We start from the raw sequence: 12,055 nt of genomic DNA on the forward strand, positions 1-12,055 counted from the left end.
CAAAGGAAACTATAAGCAAGGTGAAAAGACAGCCTTCAGAATGGGAGAAAATAATAGCAAATGAAGCAACTGACAAACAACTAATCTCAAAAATATACAAACAACTCCTGCAGCTCAATTCCAGAAAAATAAACAACCCAATCAAAAAATGGGCCAAAGAACTAAATAGACATTTCTCCAAAGAAGACATACAGATGGCTAACAAACACATGAAAAGATGCTCAGCATCACTCATTATCAGAGAAATGCAAATCAAAACCACAATGAGGTATCATTTCACACCAGTCAGAATGGCTGCGATCCAAAAGTCTACAAGCAATAAATGCTGGAAAGGGTGTGGAGAAAAGGGAACCCTCTTACACTGTTGGTGGGAATGCAAACTAGTACAGCCACTATGGAGAACAGTGAGGAGATTCCTTAAAAAACTGGAAATAGAACTGCCTTATGATCCAGCAATCCCACTGCTGGGCATACACACTGAGGAAACCAGAATTGAAAGAGACACGTGTACCCCAATGTTTATCACAGCACTGTTTATAATAGCCAGGATATGGAAGCAACCTAGAAGTCCATCAGCAGATGAATGGATAAGAAAGCTGTGGTACATATACACAATGGAGTATTACGGAGCCATTAAAAAGAATACATTTGAATCAGTTCTAATGAGGTGGATGAAACTGGAGCCTATTATACAGAGTGAAGTAAGCCAGAAAGAAAAACACTAATACAGTATACTAACGCATATATATGGAATTTAGAAACATGGTAATGATAACCCTGTATGCAAGACAGCAAAAGAGACACTGATGTATAGAACAGTCTTTTGGACTCTGTGGGAGAGGGAGAGGGTGGGATGATTTGGCAGAATGGCATTGAAACTTGTATAATATCATATATGAAACGAATCGCCAGTCCAGGTTCGAAGCATGATACTGGATGCTTGGGGCTGGTGCACTGGGATGACCCAGAGGGATGGTATGGGGAGGGATGTGGGAGAGGGATTCAGAATGGGAAACACGTGTATACCTGTGGCGGATTCATGTTGATGTATGGCAAAACCAATACAATATTGTAAAGTTATTAGTTCAGTTCAGTTCAGTTCAGTTGCTCAGTTGTGACTGACTCTTTGTGACCCCATGAATTGCCAGGCTTCCCTGTCCATCACCAACTCCTGGAGTTCACTCAAACGCACGTCCATCGAGTCAGTGATGCCATCCAGCCATCTCATCCTCTGTCGTCCCCTTCTTCTCCTACCCCCAATCCCTCCCAGCATCAGAGTCTTTTCCAATGAGTCAACTCTTCGCATGAGGTGGCCAAAGTACTGGAGTTTCAGCTTTAGCATTATTCCTTCCAAAGAACACAGGGCTGATCTCCTTTAGAATGGACTGGTTGAATCTCCTTGCAGTCCAAGGGACTCTCAAGAGTCTTCTCCAACACCACAGTTCAAAAGCATCAATTCTTCGGCACTCAGCTTTCTTCACAGTCCAACTCTCACATCCATACATGACCATTGGAAAACCATAGCCTTGACTAGACGGACCTTTGTTGGCAAAGTAATGTCTCTGCTTTTTAATATGCTGTCTAGGTTGGTCATAACTTTCCTTCTAAGGAGTAAGCGTCTTTTAATTTCATGGCTGCAATCACCATCTGCAGTGATTTTGGAGCCCCCCAAAATAAAGTCTGACACTGTTTCCACTGTTTCCCTATCTATTTCCCATGAAGTGATGGGACCGGATGCCATGATTTTCGTTTTCTGAATGTTGAGCTTTAAGTAATTAACCTCCAATTAAAATAAATAAATGTATATTAAAAAAAAAAAAAGAACCAACCTGGAGCCTTCTGGAGGGGAGTGCCACCAAGGGTTCACCCCAAGTGGCTCAGCACCCATTCCTGCCGAAAGGAAAAGCAAAACCGGAGAGACAGGTCCTGTAATAGACCTGTGCACTCAGCCCCCAGTGGCTCCATTCCTGCTCCTGACACCCAGTCCAGCAGCCACCCCCTCCCCCCACAGCCTGTGTGCTTCTGGAGAATTCCCAGGGTGTGGGCTAAGGGTAATCTTAAAACTTGTGCCATCCTGCATTCAGGAACCCAACTATGATCTGATCAGCAGGCAGCTTTTTTTCTGATAATAGGAACTGGTTCAAGAATGGGTGTGTCAATAAGACTCAGGTCAACAAGACTCAAGACAAGATTTTCTGGGGACTCATGGGGAAAAAAAAATCAAAATCCTTGAGAGCCACTGGAATAGATGTTCTGTTATCCTGTGGACATTGCAAGGTGCAGATGTCAGCCTCAAGCTGGAGCAGTCAGCTTGTGGCCACCCTAAGGCTCAAATGAACAGGAGAGGTGCAAAGAGCTGAGAGGATAGATCAAGCAAAGAGATGGAGCAGGAGCCTTGATTGAACCTTGCCTGACCTCCAATCCACTCCTAGAACTTGCATCGGTGATCCGAGCCAATAAATTCTACCCTACAGTTTAAATCAAAGTTGGATTTTCTGCTACTTGCCAGCAAAAGCATCTGGACTGACACAGCCTCCTTTGTTGATTGTATTCTGAAGGCCCTGCCATTCTCAGCCACTCCATCTGACAGCTGAGGAAATCTATCACCTGTCTAAGGACTGGCCCAGCACAGCCCGAGGGCAGCGTCCACCAGCAGAAATCAGCAGTTGAAGGTGGAGGGAAAGTCAGCCTCTGTCTCGCGTCTCGCAGGGGAGGAAACTGAGGCTGTGGGAAGTGATGGACCAGGCGTGAATCAGGCATGGGGGTCTCGCAGCTCAGCACCCTCCCGGCCCCTCTGGCCTAGCTCAGCTCCTTGCATGACCAGCAGACGACCCCGGGAGGTGTTCCTGTGATGGCCGGGGTCCCCACCCTTGGGGAAGCTAACACCGTGGAGCTGGCAGTCATTGGGGCCCAGGGCCCACCTTCCCCGAGCTCTCATCTTCCCATTTCAGAACGCTGAAGGGGTAGAACGACTCTACGGATGGTCTTAACACCTGTGACCTTGAGTCCTCTCCTGAGCTTTTCAGAACTCTCCCTAGAAATATCAGAGCTGGAGGCAGGCTCCCCTCTCATACTGTGGGGTCCCGGGACTGGAGCGTAGATGGGGACTCCCACACAACAGGAGTTGAATGGGGATCAGACTGACAAACTTATGCATTAAGTAGGTTCTGCTTACCCGACAATACAACTTCATAAAGACCTAGAACTTTTAGATTCCTCACAGTCTCCCATGGCCCCACAAGGAGAGCAGTCCCCAGCCCCGCCTCAGCCCGCCTCACACCAGGATGCGTGCCCACGTGGAGACCTCGCCTGTGTGTCCAAGCTCCATCGATGACCCCTGCAGACAGCCTGAACCTGGCCACCACGCCCCTCATGCTGACAGGTGTGTGAGAGCCACACTCAGGAGGACAGGCGTGCAGAGAGGGCCACGCGGCCCTGCAAACAAGCTCAGGACCACTCAGGTGGGAGCAGGGTGTCCTGGTACCTGCAGCCTTGTGGGGAGGCTCACAGCCAGAGGAAAGTCAGAACAGTGCCCCCCAAGGACTGGGACCCAGGACGTGGCCCCTCCTGGCCAGCTCCGAGGGCAGTATTGGACCTGCTTTCTTTCCTACAGGGGATGGTAGAACAAGGTTGTGGCAGGGCTGGCTGAGCAAACTGGGCTCGTTTGGGCTTGGTGCCCTGGGACATGAGTTTCCTCCTGGGGGAGCAGGACTCCTTCCCATTCTAGAACCCTCTGTGGAGTCTGGGAAACAGACTTGATTTCAGAGCCCTCATCCCATCCAGGAGTCCTAGGAGGACAGCAGCCCAAACCCCCAGGGAAGAGACAGACACAGCTGGGAAGTACAGGGCCTTTTATTTCTTGATTTCCCATCCGGAGATGCCGGGATGAAGGCGGTGGCTTCACATGGGACAGATGTGGGCCGTGGAATATCAATCAGCCCAGGACTTGCAATAGAGGCGGAAGGACCCAGACTGCCCAACGCGTCCACCTCTGGGGACACCACCCCAGGGTCCACCCCGCCCACGACAGGCCAGCAGCACAACTGCCAAGAGCCTAGGACGCCGGCACGCTGAACAGTCTGTACACACGGGCGGGAGGGGCCGTCCATCTGGGAGCAAATAGGTCCATGAGGTTTGCAGTGGGGAAGACGTGTCTCCCAACAACAGCTAAGCCCCACTCAGAGGATACGACGGTGGAAGGCAGCTCAGGGACGCGCGGGACTAGCGATCCTGTAGAAACGGGGCTCAGGCACGCGCACACGAGGACAAAGCCACGCGCCACGCAGACCAGGAGGGAGGTCCCAGGGCTCCCAGAGCGGCGCCCAGGACAGACGCCGGCGCGGCCCACAGCTCGCAATCGGTGGCGCGGCCCGGACGGGAAAGCCCGACAGCACAGCTGCTGGCGCACGTCCTGACGGAGAGATGGACACTGGTACGTTCACAGGACGGAGGCTGCTCGCGCAGAGCCAGGGGAGGTCAGGACGGCGCCCGGGCTGGAAGCTCTGACAGCGGGCCCTTCGGGAAACTTAGAGGAAAAGGCCGATGCTCTGCGCTTGTCCGCGCGGCTGCAGAGCGCGGGGTGGGCCGCCGCCCCAGTACTTATTCACATTTGGGTCGCTTGCCTGGGGAACCGCCTCCGCTTGAGGCCGTGGCCAGCTCGGGGGGCGGGGATCTCTCGGCGGGCCAAGATGTGGGCCCACCTCCAGAGAACCCCTCTCCCTACCCGGTGGTTCCCAGGCCCGGGGAGCCCCCCGCCAGCGGCCGGGGAGATGCCCGCGTTTCCAGAGATCAGAGGGGCGGAGAGGCTGCCCCCCCGGACGCCCCCCGCGGATGGGAGCAAACAGTCTGTGTGTGCCTAACAGTGCGGAGCCGAGTCTGCGACGTGGGGAAGGCAAAGCGCCCTGCCGACATGTATATTCGTCCCCGCCGCGAGGTCGCGCTGGGTGCGGGGTGGAGGCCCGGGGCTTGCGGGTGAAGACAGGGCGCAGGGGTCCTCGGTTCCTCCCGTCGGCCTGCGTTACAAGCTTGTCTTAGCAGCGAGAGTTTGTCCTTGTTTCTGTGGCACGGAGGCGGTGGACACTGGACCAGATCGGGGCGAGGTCAGTCAGTCTGCCGAGGGCGGAAAAGCTGCTGGCGGCGCTGCGGGCCGCTGCCTCCTCCCGGGGGTCCTCAGGTGAAGTAGCGGCAGGGCGTGGAGTCGATGAAGCAGTACGGGGTGCATCGCAGGTCTCCGTACGACCTGGGGGAGGACACGGGGCAGTGGGCAGGAGCCCGGGATGCAGCCACGTCCTGGGACTCTGCTGCAACCTCGGCACACGGCTGCTCCCCCTGCCAGCTGCCTAAGGGCCTGGGGCAGCCGGGTCCAGGCCTCCGGGGCTTTCTCCCTTGAGCACAGCAGAGGGGTCTGGGGGCACGGGCTTGGTGGGTAGCCTTGCCCTGGACGCAGCCTCTCAGAGACAACCGCCACCTCCTCCTCCAGCGCCACCCTTAGACCGCTCTGTACTACTTCTCAGCTGTCTATTTTGGCAGCCACTGGCCAGAGATCTTGAAACAAAGTGGGCCTGAAGAACTGGATTCTTAACTTTATCTAAACAGCTTACCTGTGTAGCTATTTAAAGACTACAGCTACCAAGTTGCAGAGCATGGCCTACACCTACACAAGCCCCAGTGCTAATTCTGAGATTCTGTCTTACCTCACGCCTATTTTCGCAAGCATGCCCCGAGGCTTCTTGGGATTAAGAGAGTAACAGCAGGGAGCCAGGGTAAGTCCTGGGCTCCATGCCATTCTGCACCCCAGGTCTGATTACCCACGCCCAGTGGTCTCCATAGGCCATCAGCCAGCTCAGACCCTTCGCCAACTCTCTGGCGGGGCCTGGCAGGAGCCTCCCTACTTCAGAGAAGGGTGGTGCACGCAGACACACACAGAGGCAGCGGGGTCTTGGCCCAGCCTGCGGTGCTTGAAATAGGGGTGACAACAAGTCTGAGCTCTTCCCCCCAGTTGGATTTGTTGCTGTGCATTTGGGGGTGGGCATCAGGAGACCCTCCTCCTTGGAGGATAGGGGCGGGCCTGGGGCCTGTTCCCCAGCCCTCCCCAGGGCTTGGGTCCAATCCCACAGAGGAGGGCAGCTGGAGGGAATAAGGGCTGGAGAGGCAGATCCCTGAGGGCCCAGCTGTCCACTCTGGAGCCACGCGAGAGGCAGGCCGGGGCCTGGGGGAGCAGCGGCCTCCCCAGCTTTCCCAGAAGCCCCGCAGTCCTGGTCCGGTGAGGTTTGGGGCAGGGGGCGCCATTCTGCTTGAACAGAGTTCAAGAGACCCCCACCTCGCAGGGCAGAGGCCTCCCCTGGGCGCGAGAGATGTCTTCGTGGAGGCCAGGACACTGGCATGCTTGTCCTAAGCCACACGGCTGCCCACTGAGGGGGCCTCAGAAACAACTGCCGGGGTGCCGGCAGGAATGCTGCATTTCTGGGGTTCTCTTGGAGGAGCCGAGGTCAGCAAAGTGAGGTACTAATGCTGGCGGGGCCTCCACGGCAGCCGCTGGCCCACCGGGCAGTTCTGGAGAGTTCAGGGTACAGATGCGTGCCCTCCGCCCTGGGCCTTGCTCCAAGGGCGTGCCTGCTTCTCTCGAGACCAGGCCGGTCCCGGGAGAAGTGGGGGAAAGAGCTGCTGAGCCCGAGCCATGGGGGTCTCAGAGGTGGTGGCCCCCTGACTCCAGGACCCATGTGGGGCTGGGTCACACGGCTGTGCTGATACAGCGCCCCGACATGAGCCGGGGATGCATGACCTGAACTGGGGCTGCGTATGTTGTGAGCCAGGGCTGCGTGACGTGACCCGGGGCTGTGTGTGTCCTGAGTCAGGGCAGCGTGATGTGAGCTGGGGCTGCATGATGTAATCTGGGGCTTCGTGTGTTGTGAGTTGGGGTGGCATGACGTGAGCCGGGGTGGCTGTGACATGAGTTGGGGCTGCATAACGTGAGTTGGGGTTAGCATATTAAAAAGCAGAGACATTACTTTGCCAACAAAGGTCCATCTAGTCAAGGCTATGGTTTTTCCAGTGGTCATGTATGGATGTGAGAGTTGGACTGTGAAGAAAGCTGAGCGTGGAAGAATTGATGCTTTTGAACTGTGGTGTTGGAGAAGACTCTTGAGAGTCCCTTGGATTGCAAGGAGCTCCAACCAGTCCATCCTAAAGGAGACCAGTCCTGGGTGTTCATTTGAAGGACTGATGCTGAGGCTGAAACTCCAATACTTTGGCCACCTCATGCGAAGAGTTGACTCATTGGAAAAAGACCCTGATGCTGGGAGGGACTGGGGGCAGGAGAAGGGGACGACAGAGGATGAGATGGTTGGATGGCATCACCGACTCTCTATGCATATGAGTTTGGGTGAACTCCGGGAGTTGGTGATGGACAGGGAGGCCTGGTGTGCTGCGATTCATGTGGTTGCAAAGAGTCCAACACGACTGAGCGGCTGAACTGAACTGAACGTGAGCAGGAGCTGCGTAACGTGAGCCAGCGCTGCGTGACGTGAGTTGGGGCTGTGTGACGTGAGCCGGGCCCCGGGGCTGCGTGTGACGTGAGCCAGGGCGGCGTGACGTGAGCTGGGGCTGCGTGTGTTGTGCGTCACCATTCCGCAGTGTCCACAAAGCCGGGGCACACAGATGCTCAGGAAGGTATTTGTGAAGGAAAGAAGGGAGCCCGGGAGCGGTCAAGCCCACGAGGCGGTCCCTACCCGGGGAGATAGGTCTCGCAGGTCAGGTGGCCGAAGTCAGCGCCGTCGCAGTCCTCCACGCCCCGGTGCCGGTGGCCGTCTCCGCAGTAGGCCCGGCGGCAGCCTGGGGGGGACACAAGGGGGACACAGCCCTGAGGGGCCGGGGAGGGGACGGCCCGGCAGGACCACGTGGCCGCAAGGGCCTTCCTCTCTCGCGCGGCCTTCCACAAGGGTCCAGACCCCAGCCCTACGGAAGCGGGGCGCTGGCCCTGGTCCAGGCCGCTGCGCGTCAGCCGATAGCCCACCCCAGCCTCCGTGTCCTTGTCCCAGCCTGGGGCCTGGACGCTGTCCCCCGTCGCGGGACCACTGCCGGTTCCCACACGGCAAGGGTCGGGAGACCGCGGGCCCGGGGCTCAGTGATGGCCTCGGGGGCGGGGGTGGGGGTGGGGGTGGAGGGAGCCTCCAGGCGACCCTGCGTCCCCCGGAAGCCAGACCGCGTCTTCCACCAGCTCTGTTCTCGCCCGAGGGGAGGCGCCGGGAGTATGAACCCTCGTCTTTACAGGGGTGTCTGAGCCAATAGGGGCTTGAGACCCTTAGGCGGTCCTTCCTGCTGTGTCACCTCCACGAGGGGCCGGGGGCCTGCGGGCAGAGCCGGCCTCCTAGGAATCGCGGCCCCGAACCGTCAGGGGAAGAGCAGCTTCCAGGAGAAGCAGCTGCTTTACCCGCCTGCCCTACGTGCCCCGCTCCTCCCGCCGAGCTCCTGGCTGGCGAGGGACCCACGCTGGGCACCTACGCGTTCCCGGCCCTGGACCGGAACCCGGCTCCTCACCGCAGGGAGAAGCCGTGCAGGGAAGGGGCGTCAGGCCCCTACGGCACCCAGACTGTCCCTGTGACGTCGGCTCACAGGATCTCAAGACTTCAGCCATCCATGCCTGTCGCACCTAGTTTTCAGGGAAGCCCTCGGTCACCCCACTCACCACGTAGCCGCCCCTCTGAGATGGGGTGACTCCGTGGAGACGGGGTGACTCGGTGGCTTTCAGAGCCGCCTCCGAACTCTACCTTGACTCTGAAGCTCATGCTTTCCACCTCACCTCCTGCTTTCGTCCCTTGAGTTTTAAAAGAAGAGGGACCAGGGACGCTCCGGTGCTAGGCCGCCTGCCTGTCCTGGTCACGTCCGTGAGCCTGAGGGCCACTCGGCAGCCCAGTTCCCTAGCGGTCGGCTCCGAGGACTCCGTCTGCTGAGAGGGAGCCCAATTCAGAGTCTCGGCTTCTCCCATCTGCCTCTCAGACCTCCTGCACCACCTTTGTCTCTCGATGAGAATGTGGATTTTGCCAAGAAGTAGGATTCAGGAAAAAGGGGAGGGCCCCGGGGCTTCTCTGGGGTCCAAACCCTTGACAGCAGCTCCATCACCATCCTCGGATGGTTGGGAGGCTTCACGTCTGGCCTGAGTGAGGACGGTCATCCCTTCTACCTGCCCAGTGCTGGCTCTGCTGCTGCTAAGTCACTTCAGTCATGTTCTATTCTGTGTGACCCCATAGACAGCAGCCCACGAGGCTCCTCTGTCCCTGGGATTCTCCAGGCAAGAATACTGGAGTGGGTTGCCACTTCCTTCTCCAATGCATGAAAGTGAAAAGTGAAAATGAAGTCGCTCAGTCGTGTCTGACTCTTAGCGACCCCATGGACTGTAGCCTACCAGGCTCCTCCGTCCATGGGATTTTCCAGGCAAGAGTTCTGGAGTGGGTTGCCGTTGCTGGCTCTAGAACCATCCAAAACCAGCGTGGCTGGTGTCCAGGGCCTGGCCTGATGGCAGCCCCGAGGTGGTGTGTGATGGTTCCCCTGAGCCGGGCCCCACTCACGGATGCAGGCGTCGCCTGCGTCTGCGTTCCCGTCGTCACACTCCTCCCCTGGCTGCAGGACCCCGTCCCCGCAGGAGCCGCGGTGGTCTCCAGGGTAGTCCCGGGGGTGGACAGGTGTCAGCTGGCCAGAGAAACACAACGAAGTTACCAGGGATGGTGTGCCAGGCATCCCGGGGTGCCGGGGACAGAGGCTCTGGGTGGGCACAGGGCGGTGGGGGCTCCTGTCCCAGGGCCAGAGCTCTGTGCTCGGCGGGAGAGGCTGGGCCGCGGGGAGCCCTGTCTGGAGACTGGACTCAGAGCAGAGGCTGCAGGCAGGGGCCCTGGGCCCAGGGAGCTCTCAGAGGCCGGGTGAGAGGGGCGCTCAAGCCTCCACAGAAAGCTCTGCGCCCAGCCTCCCCTTCCTTTGGAGATGCGTCCCTCTGTGGAGCGCCACCTTGGGTACCTGGACGGGGAGCCAGCCAAAGCTGTCCTTGAAGTACAGGGACCTCTGGTCTCTGCGGAAGGCGATCGCGTTCTGGGTGTTCAGCCTCTCCAGTTCCTCCTGGTTGTTGACCACAAAGATCTGCCGGAGAACACACTGGTGAGGGTCCCAGAAAACACTTCCCCGGGGAGCAGGGCTTAAAGAGCCAGAGGAGGAAAAACAAGCCTTGTGGGGGGCCGGTGGTCAGTGGGAAGAGGGTTGGCATTTGCACTCTTGCATCCCTCCTGAAGTGAGGGCTAACGATTCCCACATCCTCCTAACCCGGTTCAGAATGTTTGAGTTAGGGATAAAAATATCCACCAGGTTTAAGATTTTTAAATCTTCAAAGTGTTACAAAGACTTCAATAAAAAGGTGATGTCATCTAATCAAGTATTTCAACATCTGGAAATGATTCTTAAAATTCTTAGACTCAAAGACATTTATGACAATGCTATTATATGAGGGAAAAGCTTGGAGCACTTGATCGGTTTCTGAAAATAGGGCTCTGGTTAAATAAATCATAGCACAGCCACGTGATGCATGGATTATTATGTATCCATTCGAACAATGAATTTATGTCCACAGTTTACTTCAAAGTAATCCAAAGGAGGGTGGGCTGTCATACATCAAGTGTAAAGAAGAAAGGAGATGAGCTGGGACTTGATCATTGTTGAACTTGGGTAAAGAGGACGTGGGGGTTCCTTAAACTATCTGTTTCTGCTTTTGTATTTACTTGCAGTGTTCCATAATGTTTTTCTTTAAAAAAGACAGTCTAGTGGTTAGGACTCAGTGCTTTCACCGTCAGAGCCCAGGTTCAATCCCTGGTCAGGGAACTAAAATCCCGCAAGCCGGATGGCATGGCCCCAAAAAAAAAAAAACGATGCAGAAAATGCTCCACAGTGGACCCACAATGTTATCTTGGTTTTCTTCTTTGGATTTTCCCCTTATTTTCCAGTTTCCTATAACAAGTTTGTGCCCAGGGTAACAGGGAAATAAATTTTACTAAAAGGTTTTTACAAACCCCAGGGGGTCATCAATCATGACATGAGTGGGGACCACCCCAGATTCCTCCCAGAAGAGCCTTACCACAGGAACTCGTGGGGAGCTGGGCCCGTACACAGACTCCCCATAGGAAGGGTTATTCACATTCATGGGGGGTCCACAAAGACATCTTCCTGGGGGCCCAGGAAATCCTCTTTCCCCCTTGGGTCCCATTACAAGTTGTCCTAGAAAGCAACAAACTGCTGTTACCAGAGCAAAGGAAAAGAAAAGCAAACAGCCCAGGGAGGCATCAGCAAGTTTCACGACAGAAAGAAGCCTGAAGTCCACAGTGTTTCAGAGAGGCCTAGAGGAGAGGTCTAGAGAGGTGCTTATGATCCAAGCTGTGGGTCCCCTAAACACGCTGAGCGTGGCAGCACCTTTGCCAACCCTCCTCCTCCCCTCCCTCTCTCTACAGTTTGGAGACTAGACATTCTACTCTCCAGACCCCCTTGCCCCTGGAGGTGACCATGTGCCACAGTGATGGCCAATGCAAGGTCTGTGGTGGGAGAAGGGTGAGCTTCTGGGAAAGTCTATCCTAATACGGGAGAAGCAGGGCTGGATGGGGACATAGCTTCCTCCTTCTTGCCTGGAAGACAGACAAGATGGCCGGTGCTGTAGCAGCTGTGCTGCAACCCTGAAGTAAAATAAGCCAGCATACAGGGACGGCAAGGGCCTTATGGGACCTGGGGACTGAACCAAAGCCAGCCACTGTCTGACCCTGGACTTCTTTGCTGTAGGAGGAAAACAATTCTCCTTTATGTTTGTGTGCTAAGTTTCTTCAGTCGTGTCCAACTCTTTGCGACCCTTTGGACTGTAGCCCACCAGGCTCCTCTGTCCATGAGATTCTCCAGGTAAGATTACTGAAGTGGGTTGCCATGTCCTCCTCCAGGGGACTTTCCCCACGCACAGATGGAAGCTGCGTCTCTTATGTCTCCTGCTTTGACCTGCGGGTTCTTTACCACGAGCACCACCTAAGAACTTCTTACTGAT

The 12,055-nt window shown here is 56.2% G+C and overlaps 1 protein-coding gene across 4 annotated transcripts in view; it reads right to left on the reverse strand.

Annotated features, from left to right (window-relative positions):
* Positions 1 to 3,834: 3,834 nt before the first annotated feature.
* Positions 3,835 to 12,055, reverse strand: part of COLQ (collagen like tail subunit of asymmetric acetylcholinesterase) — a 65,794-nt gene continuing 57,573 nt past the window's right edge. For all 4 annotated transcript variants that reach the window (XM_027549292.1, XM_027549281.1, XM_027549270.1 and 1 more), the window contains exons 13-17: positions 11,111 to 11,250; positions 10,006 to 10,125; positions 9,564 to 9,684; positions 7,728 to 7,830; positions 3,835 to 5,239 (exon numbers count right to left, since the gene is read on the reverse strand). In XM_027549292.1, the coding sequence (XP_027405093.1) occupies positions 5,170 to 5,239; positions 7,728 to 7,830; positions 9,564 to 9,684; positions 10,006 to 10,125; positions 11,111 to 11,250 (554 nt within the window). In that variant the 3' untranslated portion in view covers positions 3,835 to 5,169. The remainder of the gene's footprint in view (positions 5,240 to 7,727; positions 7,831 to 9,563; positions 9,685 to 10,005; positions 10,126 to 11,110; positions 11,251 to 12,055) is intronic.

Source organism: Bos indicus x Bos taurus, chromosome 1 (genome assembly GCF_003369695.1).
Source record: "Bos indicus x Bos taurus breed Angus x Brahman F1 hybrid chromosome 1, Bos_hybrid_MaternalHap_v2.0, whole genome shotgun sequence".
In the NCBI taxonomy this organism is placed as follows: Eukaryota; Metazoa; Chordata; class Mammalia; order Artiodactyla; family Bovidae; genus Bos; species Bos indicus x Bos taurus.